The sequence below is a fragment of the Abramis brama genome, assembly GCF_963993115.1.
Source record: "Abramis brama genome assembly, chromosome: 20".
NCBI classification, from domain to species: domain Eukaryota; kingdom Metazoa; phylum Chordata; class Actinopteri; order Cypriniformes; family Leuciscidae; genus Abramis; species Abramis brama.
This window is the reverse complement of record NC_139982.1, coordinates 25,353,672-25,367,463: the sequence shown is the minus strand read 5'-3', so window position 1 is coordinate 25,367,463 and position 13,792 is coordinate 25,353,672. Positions and strand designations below refer to the sequence as shown.

General features: G+C 38.2%; 1 protein-coding gene across 2 annotated transcripts in view; it reads left to right on the top strand.

Annotated features, from left to right (window-relative positions):
- Nucleotides 1-13,792, top strand: part of agbl1 (AGBL carboxypeptidase 1) — a 209,140-nt gene that overhangs the window by 153,020 nt on the left and 42,328 nt on the right. For both annotated transcript variants that reach the window (XM_084095188.1, XM_084095189.1), the window contains one exon: nucleotides 13,107-13,236. In XM_084095188.1, coding sequence (XP_083951314.1) covers nucleotides 13,107-13,236 — 130 coding nt within the window. The remainder of the gene's footprint in view (nucleotides 1-13,106; nucleotides 13,237-13,792) is intronic.

The following is a 13,792-nucleotide window of genomic DNA, read 5'->3' as shown; positions in this document are numbered from 1 at the left end:
GAAATACCACCAGTACCATTCTCACGCTCGATACTTGCAATTAAACACCATTCTTTAAGATTAACACTGGAAGGAAAAGCGTAGGATACTTTAGAGATACTATTGCTGTCTAGGGGAAAAGCAGGAGCATGTGGCGCCCAATGCGGGGACCTCCCAGCGGTGACAAATCGGTGACCGATTGGTAATCAGTTGCTGTGTATGTTAGCCGCAGCCAAGGAGAGCATTACGTTCATTTCACATTTCTGAAAGAGGTGTCATCTCCCTTTTATGTTGATGGATATTAACAGGGTTTGGCAGTGCAGATGCTTGAGGAACATGTAGGCAAGGCGTTCAGACCTGAATGACGCTTCTATTCCGGTATAGGAGCAGGGGGCGTCTGGAAGTGGCAAGTGGCTGGTTTGTGTTGGCCTGTCACTGATGCTGATTACCTTGCGCTTTAGAAGTGCCACACACAGGCTAATATGAAGTGTTCTGGAAGAGTACGTAGGAAGCATGAAGGTCATGTTTGACAGCTGAATTATACGCTACTACAGTAGGATTCATGCTACCTACGTGGTCCATTTATGCTGAAATGCAGATTGAATTCAGCGTGGATGGATATTTTAGGCTGGTCAAATCAATATAGCCGTTTCGGTTGATGAAACTTGTCAGGGGTTCTCAACTGGTGGGTTGAAAACCAAAAAACAAGGATAAATGCAATTAACGGGATAGTTCGCCGAAAAATGAAAATTCTGTCATTTATTCTCCCTCAAGTCATTTCAAACCTGTATGACTTTTTTTTCCCTGCAGAACGCAAAAGATATTTTGAAGAATATTAGGGTACAAACAACATTTGACCCCATTTGGCTTTCATTGTCCCTGGACAAAACATTTTTCAAGACATTTCATTTAAATTTGCATTTACTCATTTACAAATGAGGAGAGCAATAGAAGCAATCAAACTAACAATATAACAACATCTTTCAAAATATGTCGTTTGTGTTCCATGACGTGAGGTTGAGTAAATGAACATTTTCATTTTGGGGTGAACTATCCCTTTAAAAAATGCAAATAGGTATATTTGCATGTATATTTTGGATAGCATAATAATTAGGCTCTTAAATTTTTAAGTGGGAGGAGAAAGTGCTTCCTTTCTCATTAGATGCTGATGTCAAAGGATGTTAATGCAATGGTATTTTGGTGCAAATTCTTCAGAAATTATGCAGATGTCAACATGGACAGATTGCTTAACATGAAAGTAACGGAAAATATGGCATATTTAGTAACCAAAGTGTTTTTCATGTTCATGGTAATATTAATAGATGTAAATGTTTGATTTTAAAGCCATTATTGTTACTTTTGTACGATAAACCATTTTGGTACTGTGTTGTGTGGCCACTTGATGTTCATTGTAAAATCTGCTTGGCAAAAGCCATTATGAATTCATCGGTTATGAAGGATGTTGAACTCAGTGCTTGAGGAATTGCTTAATTGGTTATATTAACAGCAAAGCCGTTTTTAACCAAATAGAGTCTCTGTCGTAGCTGTCATTTATGCTCGTGTCCTACATCTGCTCCCCCGTCTCATTCCCTAGGATTTGTCCTTAGGGACACGTCAGTCATGTAGCCGCACTGGAACAATAGTTTTGCCGGAGCTTTGAATGGGGATGAGGGACTAAAGAGGCATTTGTTGTATTGGAAATTATATTTAATTTAGAAGCAAAAAAAGACAGTCACTACTAACAATAAGAAAATCATCGAATTTTCATTGCTCAAGGTTAACGGAAAGTAAAGGTATGTGTCGTGACTGTTTAAGGAAGTAAATGTGTTGTGATTGTTTGAGGAAGTCTGAGGAATCTAATTTGTAGAGCCAAGGTAATTCAGCACAGATATGTCAATACAAAAAGAACAGATATTTGACACATTTTCTGGAAGTAAACCAAAAATGTCTTTTTTCTTGTCTTGTTTACTGTTACTCAAGTTACTCAGTGTCATAAAGGACTTAGTCAAGTGCTATAGTTCTTGTTTAGTGTGCAAGGGGATGCAGGTTCAAATCCAGATTTATTTTATGTATATACATTATCATATTTTATTTTGTGTATATGCATTATCATATTTTATCACAATTATCACACTTAAAATATAATTTATTTATTATTTACATATATAATAATTTACATTATTTGAAATTTAATTTTTTTTTTTTATCTGAGCAAATTTACAACTAAACATTCATTAATGCAGCTTTGACATTTTGATAATACCTTCTTTTGTGTCCAATGGGTTTAGGGAGACAATAGGGTAAATGACAATGTTTATTTTAAAACAAAATATCTGCAGGAAGTGCGACCAGTGTTGGGGGTAACGCATTACTAATAATGTGAGTTATGTAATCAGATTACTTTTTTCAAGTTACGTAACGCATTACTTTTAAAATTACGACAAAATATCTGATTAACTTTTTCAAATAAGTCAGTTTACTTTGTTTTCCCATTTAATGACCGACACCTCTCCTGTGCCCATGAGGCGTTGTGCGCACCGCTGTGTAAACATGATGGTTATTGTCGTTTTAAACTAAATGTTAGCACTCATCTCACTTGAACAAAAACATATGAAATATTCCTCAAAATGAATAAAAGCACATCTGCAATAATTAAATATGCCTGGTTTCACAGACAGGGTTTAGACTTAGCCAGGATTAGGCTTTAGTTCAATTAGGACATTTGAGTAGTTTTATTAACAAATGTCTTTGCTGCTGACCTTCAATGATCTAATTTAACCATACTAATAAGCAAAAATCACTTTAGATAAACATCACATTTGTCTTTCATTTTTTGTTTTTTATTGCTGAAGTAAGAGTGTTGAACTTTATTCTCCTGCATCCTATTCTACTGCAATCCTGAATGGCAGCACAGCTGAGATGGTCCTCACTGCAGAACACGAAATCCAGGGGGAGGAGTTGGATCCAGATCCAACTCCTCCCACCTTACATATAGGGACGTCCCGCGTGACGTCACGCCATTTGGAGCAGCCATCTTGACGGAATAGAAAATGCTAAACCGCTGGTGATAATACAGCTCGTCGCGAAATATTCATCTCTATCATGCCCGAGCGATGCTGTGATACCGATAGCCTGCTAAGCTTTTGTATGCTTTTAATGAAGCTCCGGTGTAACGTGATGAGAAGTGAATAAGGTAGCTGTAAATGTCACCGAACTCAATGTCAGGAAGTTTTTCTACACATTAAATGCCTGTAAAAAGAACTTGTGGTGCTTCATATGGATCTATGATTCCTAATTCCTTTATCTTCCTCACTGTAAAAAAAGAAAAGTTGACTTAACTTAAAATTATAAGGCAACTTGCTGCACAGATTTTTTGAGTTGACTCAACTAAAACCTCTCTATAGTTGAGTTGACTCAACTATAACATCTCCAGTTGAGTAAACTCTATTAGTTGAGTCAACTCAAAAAATCTGTGCAGCAAGTTGCCTTATAATTTTAAGTTAAGTCAACTTTTCTTTTTTTTACAGTGCTCTTGTATATTTCTTTTTGTGATGAACTGACGTGAAGAGTTAGCTGACGGTGCGCTAATAATAGATAGTGGCAGTGTTCGTCTAAACCAGTGACCGCGACTCTGAAGTGTGTGAGAACAAATGAATAACATCAGTGCTAACCACGAACATTTATTTATTTGGATTAAATATTTAAATATTAAATTTATCATTCTGTGTCATTTTTCAATGTCAATCTTTTCACCGTTTACATGTTTAAGCCCAAAATGCTATACTATTCAAAGTAGTTGACTGTAATTCTCCTCTACCCTGTGTACATTATAAGCCTAGCTTATTTAACATCGTTACAGGCACCTCGCGAGCATTCATTCATTCAACTATTTTAAAAGACTGGAATAAACACCAGCACACACAAGCAATCTTTTTTTATAGTCAATTTAATTAAAAAATGTAAACCCAACAGGTATGAAATGTCAGAAAGAGAAAAAAAAAAAACTGTTAATGGGAAGACGAGCTGCAGCTTAATGGATAAATATATTTAGCCTATTTTTATTCAGATTGCACAGTTGGAAAGAAAATATATTTATAGGAACATTTCAGCAGGCTCAAGATAATTAATACAGTGACCATTATTCATTATTTTAATCAATTCGCAGCCATAAAACATGTGATAATCCGCATTCTCATGTATGTAGGTGCGCTGAAGTATTCCGTCAAAATGGCTGACACGCGGCTAGGGGTCACGTGACTGGGAGATCCCTATACCTAAACCTACCCATCTCCACCCCCTGATCCCTAAACCCACCCCTAAACCTACCAATCTCCACCCCTTAGATCTGGATCCAACTCCGCCCCCTGGATCTCGTGTACTGCAGTGAGGTGCTACTGGCACAGCTAAAGGGTTTGTTTGAGCTGCGCCCTCTACTGTACAGGCGTGAATTTGCATTTCCTTCAGAGGCTTATTCATTTCACTTTTGGTGTGAAAGGGCCTGTACATTTTCCAAAATGTCTTTGTTATTTAAAAAATCAAAACAAGCAAGCAGAAAAAGTAACTTAAAAGTAACGTAACACATTACTTTCCATAAAAAGTAACTAACACAATTAGTTGCGTTTTAGGGAGTAACGAAATATTGTAAAGCATTACTTTTAAAAGTAACTTCTCAACACTGGGTGTAACATACTTTTTCTTTTCTTTTTTTTCTAAAATCAAGTTCAAAAATCTGAGAGGGCATGATGCTTCTGTCAAACTTGAATACGTTATGTAAACAGAATGCTTTCTTTATGAAGGCAATTGTTTGCAGATTTCATAGGCTTTACTTGCTTTTATTAAAGCACACAAATCCTCTGTGACCTTGAGCGGCTAGATCCATATTTTGTTCATTTCTTTCATAATGTGTTGTGATGAGAACTCACGGTTTAGCTAATGCCTCCCTCTTCTCTCTGATGTCCCTGTTTTGTTGCTTATGAAAGATGGTGCTCCATTTTTCTTTTCCACAGTTTTTCTGTGGCAGAGTCAGTCAATCAGTAGCACTCCACACTATTCACTGCGGTGACAGATTGTTCCCTATTCTTGAAATGATGCAAAGCTTCACTCTGGAATTCATTAATTAAAAAAAAGATTTTCTGCGTCTTCACAGTCATTAAGTAGTGATGTGAGAATTGTAACACTTCTATTTTTGAAATTAGACCAATTTCCAGAGGGACAGACAGCAACGCTACATCTTTATATATATTCAGTACTGTGCAAAAGTCTTAGGCACGTTAGCATTTTCACTCCAAAAAAATAGTTTTAGGCCAGTTATTTATATCTCTTGCTGTAGTGTGTCAGTAGGAAATATCAGTTTACATTTCCAAATGTTCATTTGGCCATTAGTTGCAATAATCCAGTGAGATGTTTGAATGCACTAGGAGTCTGAGAACAGCCGATTTGATCTCACCATCATCGAGTCCGTTTGGGATTACATGAAGAAACAGAAAAAATAAATATATATATATATATATATATATATATATATATATATATGCTATACATTTATTTTTCTTAATTTTCTATCACCCCCAATCACCCCCAAGTGGTGGCAGACATATGATCAATTAATTCATGTTTGATTCTGTTTTTTTTTATAGTCTGGGACGTGGATTTCTAAAATGCTAAGTTTAAGAAAAGGGTTTGGCAAAATAATATTAATTAGGTTGTTAGGTAACCCAAAGTGCCATTTATTAACACCTAACCAAATTAATATTCATGACCAGAACCATCACCGTGTTCTGAAGTCACAAGCAGCTCGCCAGCAGCTCCTCTCTTCAGAACTTGTTTTGGGCGCTGCTGCTTTGCCATCTATAAAACACTGTTAGGAACATTAGTTCTGATAAACAAATGCCAAAAGTTGCTTTTAAAAAAGCACTAAATGGAAAACTCTGCCTTAAGATAACGCCTATCATTTAATAATTCATCATTCCTGTAGTTTAATTGTTGAATGGAACGTCATTATGAACATGATAATCCCTGCAGCCTCTCTTCAAAGTTATATTTTACCATAACAGTCACGTCTCACTATATTCACTATAAATGCACTTCACGCTTACTTGCCCCTCTTCCTCTACCGATAAGAATGTGCTTCTAAAAAGGTAGAGCATAATTACTGCATTGTGCAGTTTAAAGGTTTACAGAATTATGGCCTGTGTGCACAGTCAACATTTTGACATGATTTTAAATGAATACACTGTATGATTAATATATCAATTAACTCATTCACAATGGGGCTGATTAGATGTATAAAAAACATTTAGAGAATGACAAATATTTGTGTATAAATACAGTACTTTATATTCTGTGACTTGACTTTTTGTTTTCATTGACTAAAGATTTACATAGATCTGTTCACTGATTCATTTTGTAACTTGACTCTTTTGATTCCATTCCCCAAAGATTCATGCAGATTTGATTAATTATTCACTAAAGATTTGTTTGTAATTTGTATGTTTACTGATTCATTCTGTGAATATTTCTGTACTGTAGATTACAATACCTGGTGACCAGTGAGCACCTTCTTTCAGTCCGTTAAGGAAGAAAAAAAAAACTTGTTAAAAGACTTCTGTAAACAAGTCAGTTCTCTAAAAAGATCCAAAAACATTGATTTGTTTAAAAACAATAAAGCTCCAATATTGTTGAGAATCATTGGACTTGATGTGAACAGGCCTTTATATGCAGACTGAAGAGGAAACTTGTCAAAACCGGCCGGCAAGTTTCTCTTCGTGAATCAAACAATAGCCAACAGCACTATCCATTATTGATGGCTGAAATACAACATAACACTTCACTTTCAGCTTGAAGGTGAACCAACAAGATACCCGTTCCCTTAAATACTGATGAGTCAGAGGAGACGTGTGGGAGAAAGACTTTACATCATCAGATCTGGGCTCACAGAGTCGGCTAGTTTTTCTCTGACCTCAACCTCTATCATCCATGCCATCAGCACAGTACAAACAAAAGTGAAAATGAATTTTCACTTTCCAATTTCCGTTAATGGCAGTTCTTCGTGTCCCACCAAACAGTGCACACTCTAAATACCGACTTGTCCTCCTTGCTTTTGTTGCATATACTGTATATATATATATATATATATATATATATATATATATATATATATATGTAATAACACACACACACATACATATATACACTCACCTAAAGGATTATTAGGAACACCTGTTCAATTTCTCATTAATGCAATTATCTAATCAACCAATCACATGGCAGTTGCTTCAATGCATTTAGGGGTGTGGTCCTGGTCAAGACAATCTCCTGAACTCCAAACTGAATGTCAGAATGGGAAAGAAAGGTGATTTAAGCAATTTTGAGCGTGGCATGGTTGTTGGTGCCAGACGGGCCGGTCTGAGTATTTCACAATCTGCTCAGTTACTGGGATTTTCACGCACAACCATTTCTAGGGTTTACAAAGAATGGTGTGAAAAGGGAAAAACATCCAGTATGCGGCAGTCCTGTGGGCGAAAATGCCTTGTTGATGCTAGAGGTCAGAGGAGAATGGGCCAACTGATTCAAGCTGATAGAAGAGCAACTTTGACTGAAATAACCACTCGTTACAACCGAGGTATGCAGCAAAGCATTTGTGAAGCCACAACACGCACAACCTTGAGGCGGATGGGCTACAACAGCAGAAGACCCCACCGGGTACCACTCATCTCCACTACAAATAGGAAAAAGAGGCTACAATTTGCACGAGCTCACCAAAATTGGACAGTTGAAGACTGGAAAAATGTTGCCTGGTCTGATGAGTCTCGATTTCTGTTGAGACATTCAGATGGTAGAGTCAGAATTTGGCGTGAACAGAATGAGAACATGGATCCATCGTGCCTTGTTACCACTGTGCAGGCTGCTGGTGGTGGTGTAATGGTGTGGGGGATGTTTTCTTGGCACACTTTAGGCCCCTTAGTGCCAATTGGGCATCGTTTAAATGCCACGGCCTACCTGAGCATTGTTTCTGACCATGTCCATCCCTTTATGACCACCATGTACCCATCCTCTGATGGCTACTTCCAGCAGGATAATGCACCATGTCACAAAGCTCGAATCATTTCAAATTGGTTTCTTGAACATGACAATGAGTTCACTGTACTAAAATGGCCCCCACAGTCACCAGATCTCAACCCAATAGAGCATCTTTGGGATGTGGTGGAACGGGAGGTTCGTGCCCTGGATGTGCATCCCACAAATCTCCATCAACTGCAAGATGCTATCCTATCAATATGGGCCAACATTTCTAAAGAATGCTTTCAGCACCTTGTTGAATCAATGCCACATAGAATTAAGGCAGTTCTGAAGGCGAAATGGGGTCAAACACAGTATTAGTATGGTGTTCCTAATAATCCTTTAGGTGAGTGTATATCATATATTAGCTAGTAAAAGGCTCTGTAGTGTGTACATTCTTATGGTACCATCAACCAATCAGCCATGATGACCTTAATTGGCTCAAAAACATCCATAGTATCCTTTTTTCTGGTCAGTTCACAACACTGCCATCTTTGATATCTTTTCCTTTTTCTTCTCGCTCGACTAAACGTCACTGATTGTGCCCATCTCTGCTGATGGAGATTTGAGTAGAAAACGAGGATATAACCTCATTAGCCGAGGCGACGAAAAGCTATCGAGACTGATCCAACTGATCTATCTGTAACCATGAGAGTAAATTGAACTGTCCTGCTTCAGTAAGTTGATCAGGAAGTGACTGTGTGTGCGCAGTATAGTAGTGTGTGTGAGTTCAAAGGGTTAGTGTCGGCTGAGAGGACACGTCTTTCACTTTACGGTCACCCAAAGACGGTGTCAGTATTATAACAGTCTGATAATGGAGTAGTGTGTGTCTGTATTTATTTATTTATTTATTTATTTATTAACTAAAACACACACACACATACATATATAGATTATAGAAGACACATTAACATATATTATATTTAAAAACAGCACTTTGGGTGAGATGTGCTGCACAACAACAATCATACAATTTAAGTAACTCCAGGATTGCTTATCGATTTCTGAGATTATTGTTGCATCAGGTGGCTCGAGGAATCGTTTTTGTGTCCTTTCCTAATGGTTACCAAATCAATCATAAGCAAATTATACAAGATCTATATCGCACTGCATAATGTGCACTGCATAATGCTTAGCAGTTAGACCCATAAAATAGATCAGTATTGGACGGATGTGACTGGAAGAGCGAGATGACATTTACATTTACATTTATTCATTTAGCTTTTATCCAAAGCTACTTACAAATGAGAACAATAGAAGCAGTTAAACTTACAATAGGACAACAATATGCAAGTGCTATGACCCTTCCCAGTTTAATCTAGCGCAGTACATGCATTTTTAATTTTAAATTTTTTTATAAATAGATATAGAATAGAAGAGAAAGTGTTAGTATTACTGGATCAAGTGCTGTCGAAAAAGAAGCGTCTTCAGCCGTTTCTTGAAAGTGGCTATATGGACTCAGCAGCTCTGGTTGAGTTGGGCAGGTCATTCCACCAGCAGGGAACAGTCATGGTAAAGGTCCGAGAAAGAGATTTTGTGCCTCTTTGAGATGGCACCACAAGACGGCGTTCACTTGCAGAGCGTATTTTTCTGGATGGCACGTAAGTCTGAAGTAATGAGTTTAGGTAAAAGGGAGCAGAACCAGTGGTTGTTCTGTAGGCAAACGTCAGTGACTTGAATTTGAGGCGAGCAGCAACTGGCAACCAGTGCAATTTAGTGAGGAGAGGAGTGACGTGTGCTCTCTTCGGCTCATTAAAGACCACTCTTGCTGCAGCATTCTGGATCAGTTGCAGAGGTTTGACCGTGCAAGCTGGAAGACCTGCCAGGAGAGCATTACAATAGTCCAGTCTGGATAGAACAAGCGCTTGGACATGGAGTTGTGTTGCATGCTCTGATAGGAAGGGCCTGATCCTCCTAATGTTGTATAAGGCAAATCTGCAGGACCGGGCAGTTCTTGCAATGTGGTCTGTGAAGTTCAGTTGATCATCAATCACAACTGCAAGGTTCCTGGCTGACCTTGAAGTAGTTATGGATGACGAGCCTAGCTGAATGGAGAAGTTGTGGTGTAGTGTTGGGTTGGCCGGGACTACAAGCAGCTCTGTCTTTGTAAGGTTTAGTTGAAAGTGGTGGTCCTTCATCCAGCCAGAAATGTCTGTCAGGCAGGCTGAGATGCGAGCAGCTACCGTCGGATCATCAGGCTGGAATGAGAGGTAGATTTGTGTGTCATCAGCGTGGCAGTGATAGGAAAAGCCAGATGAGGCTTTGATAATTCCCCCCTTCTCTTATTTATCTGTGTTGTAGCTAAACTGAGCGTGATCTCTGGATGAAGTGATGTGTCTTGTCAACAGAGCACTATAACTACAGCACTTTCTCTCTGAGGTGATACTTGCATTGATTCCTCTCATTGACAGCCACTTCATATCCTTATGAATAGTTAATGTGAACAAATGTATGAGATGCAGTTTTCTCTCCAAAAACTCCCACTGTTCTGTCATTTTTTATCTCAGTGAGCATCAAATGCTTTTCTATTTTTCAGCGGGTGATTATAAAGGGGGAGTGACTTGCGTTAATGGCTTCATTATAACTTTTTGGATCATAAACTGTATAAACGATGATTGTGTTATAATCCGTATACACTTGAACAACAGTATTCTTAATTAAAGTCTTAACTAGCTCTTGCCCGCTGTGAAATAAATGTTTCTAGTGCAGTTAGCATTTGCATGCTGAAGCGTAATGTGTTTGCTTTTGTCAATGAGTCAGGAGGCATTTGATTGGATGTTTTGGATGTTGGCGGAAGCAAATGGCCCGTGGGTATTTAGTTTGTGAGGTCGAGTTGAGTCAAGAGTTTTTGAGGTGGGCGAAGACCAAATGATAATTGGGCATTCAGTTTTTGAGGTGGGTGGAGTAAAATGTCCACTGGGTGTTTTGTTTTCACGTGGGTGGAGTCAAATTACCATTAAGTATTTTGTTTTTGAGTTGGAGTCAAATGCTTATACTACATGGGTTAGTTACTATTTGATAAGCACCTTGGGAACCAAGATTGCCTAAAGTTTTTTGGTGGGTGGAGTCAAATGATCATTAGGCAATTGGTTTTTGAGATGGGTGGAGTCAAATTACATTAGGTGCTTTGTTTTTGATAGTCAACTGCCTATACTACATGGGTCAAATGGTCATTAGACATTCAGTTTTTAAGGTGGATGGAGTCAAATGCCCAATAAGTGTTCTATTTAGAGATGTCATTGAATGTTGTGTTTTTGAGGTTAGTTTGAGTAAAATGGCCATTTAAACATTCAGTTCATGTGTTAATTGGTATTGGATGATGATCTTTTTTTTTTATTTCTCTTAAATAATAAACCTGGAACTATTGTGTTTGAATTATATTTGGCCTTTGAGACCAGGGTTGCTTTGGGCTACTGCAGAATGTGTCATGCACTAGGTGAAATATTGAGAAGTAGACATTTTAAAAGCAGGATGTGTTAGAGGAACTGTCAGTTTTCGTTGAACCATAAAAGGGGACAAAATACTGTTCCACCTCTCAGTTGTCATCAGACGCAAGAGCAGAGAAGTGTTCATAAATTATTCCTGTCAAGAACAAAATGGTGCCCCGAAAAAAAAAAGAGGAAAAAACATGAAGTCATTGATGTCGTTCGTTGCAAAAGTCTCAGTTTGGTTCATCAAATATTTACGATCTAAATATCAGGCAGTTGATACATAATGATTGACTGGGTAAACCCAGCCTGATCTGCCAGCGATTTGATTTCGCCCTGCAGCTCAGGCTGGAAACCTGTACATTTTTCTATCCTGCTTCCGTTACAAATCTGCGGGGACCAATCACAAACTGGCATATCCACCTGGCGCGTTATTGGCAACTCCCCAGACTAATGTTCAATCTTAAAAGATTGAGTTTGGTCTGGTGATAGCCAGACTAACATAATGAAACAATGAGTTGGAAACAATGGGGGGGGGGGGGGGGGGTTCTTTTCTTTTTTTCTACATAGGTTCACTTTAAACTATAGACAGCTTTTAGGAGGAACAATTTTCTTGCCGTTTCCACTTTGCTGCCCCCTGGGGTACATTGGAAACTGGCCGTGTTTTGTCGCCTACAAAATACAGTAATTTCCTTGTCTCCAGACCCCTTGAATATGCCATTTTTGTTTATCATGAAAGTCTCTGGAGATTCTGGCTTTTTGCTCAAACTTATTCAGCACCGAGCCACAGCTTTTCAGAGGGTTGTATTTATAGTCATGCGGTTCTGCTTTTCCTTTCATTTCTAATACATCTAACAGCATCTTAGTTTAATCGCTAATATCCTTAGAAAAAGTCTGTTTGAACAAACTGTTCAGAGGCAAAAAAGACTGCAGCTTCCATCTTTTGTTTTTGCACAACCATTATCAATGTCTGTGAAAACAACCACAGAATTTGATGAAAAGCCCGAATTTTTTGATGCAGAATATTTATTTTCAGGTGCCGATTGTGTTTTACTAAAATATTACAGGCTTTAGCTCATTCCAGATCAAGAACGATGCAGAGAAATCATCACACGGATCAGAGAGCAACTGTCTCGCTCAGCCATTTCAAACGCGGCCTATCAATTTGTTAATGTTTGAACATTGTGTCTTGTAATTGGCTTTCAGGGACTGAATGTGGGGGAGTCTATAGTTGGCAAGCTGCCTCCAAATGCCAGTAGGATTTTGTCTGGAGATAAAGCTCAGCTGCTGCTCGCTCTCTCATCAACAGACTGGTTGTGTGGTGCGCTAGATAGCTCTGTTCACCGGCGACCTTTCAGTAACCTGTAAAGGAAGACGCTGATATGGGAACGTCACAATTGCACTGGTTTTAATATTCACACAGGTACACAGACAAGTACAGAGAGAGTCAGATTGGTTATCTTGTCTTAAAACAGACAGGTACGCTGAATCAGATATTGGATTCTAAATTCAGATGGTTTTTGATGTTACTTTGATCCCTGGAAAATCGTTAAAGTGCTCATAAAATCCAAATAGGACTTTTAGTTAGTTTAAAGTTGGCTTTCTGTTCTTTTTAATCTCTCTTCTTTTCATTTATTTCAGTAATCGCTGTTCTCTCACCGCTGAGGATCTCAACAGACAGTGGCTGAAGCCGGACCCTAATTTAAGCCCCACAATTTACCACACCAAAGGTTTCCTCTATTACCTCAACAGCATAGGCAGGACTCCTCTGGTAAGTTTCCATTAAATCTCACTGCACTGTAACTGACCTATTGAGTCCTAAAGTTCCATGAGGGGCCCGCCGGAAATTGCTCCATGATCTTGAAGCTTTCCGCTTCTAAATGCAGGTCAGGGGCGACCAAATCCATAAATGTGTGTTGGGTACGACCCATTTGGATATTAGACCATACAGACTGAAGAATGAGACCTCTGTGGATCTAAGCACTTCAGTGTTGATCAGAAATGAATTAAATTAAATTAAATTAATTAAATGAACTGTATTACATGTGATGAAATCATGTCAGAAAGACTGACTTAAATGAGTGACTAATTAAGATATATATTTTTTAAGAAGAGTAGAATAGATATTTTACCATTGCACCTCACTTACAAAGATTTAGTTTTAAATTTAGTTACTAAATTATTAATTTGCCTCAGCCAACTGATAAATTGAAACGAGGGTTATCAGATTATTTAATAATTCAATGACAAGACGACGGACAGGGGTATAGTTCTATAACTCTCGAATTGCATAAATTATTTAGTGTTTTTGAATTAAATTAGTTGAG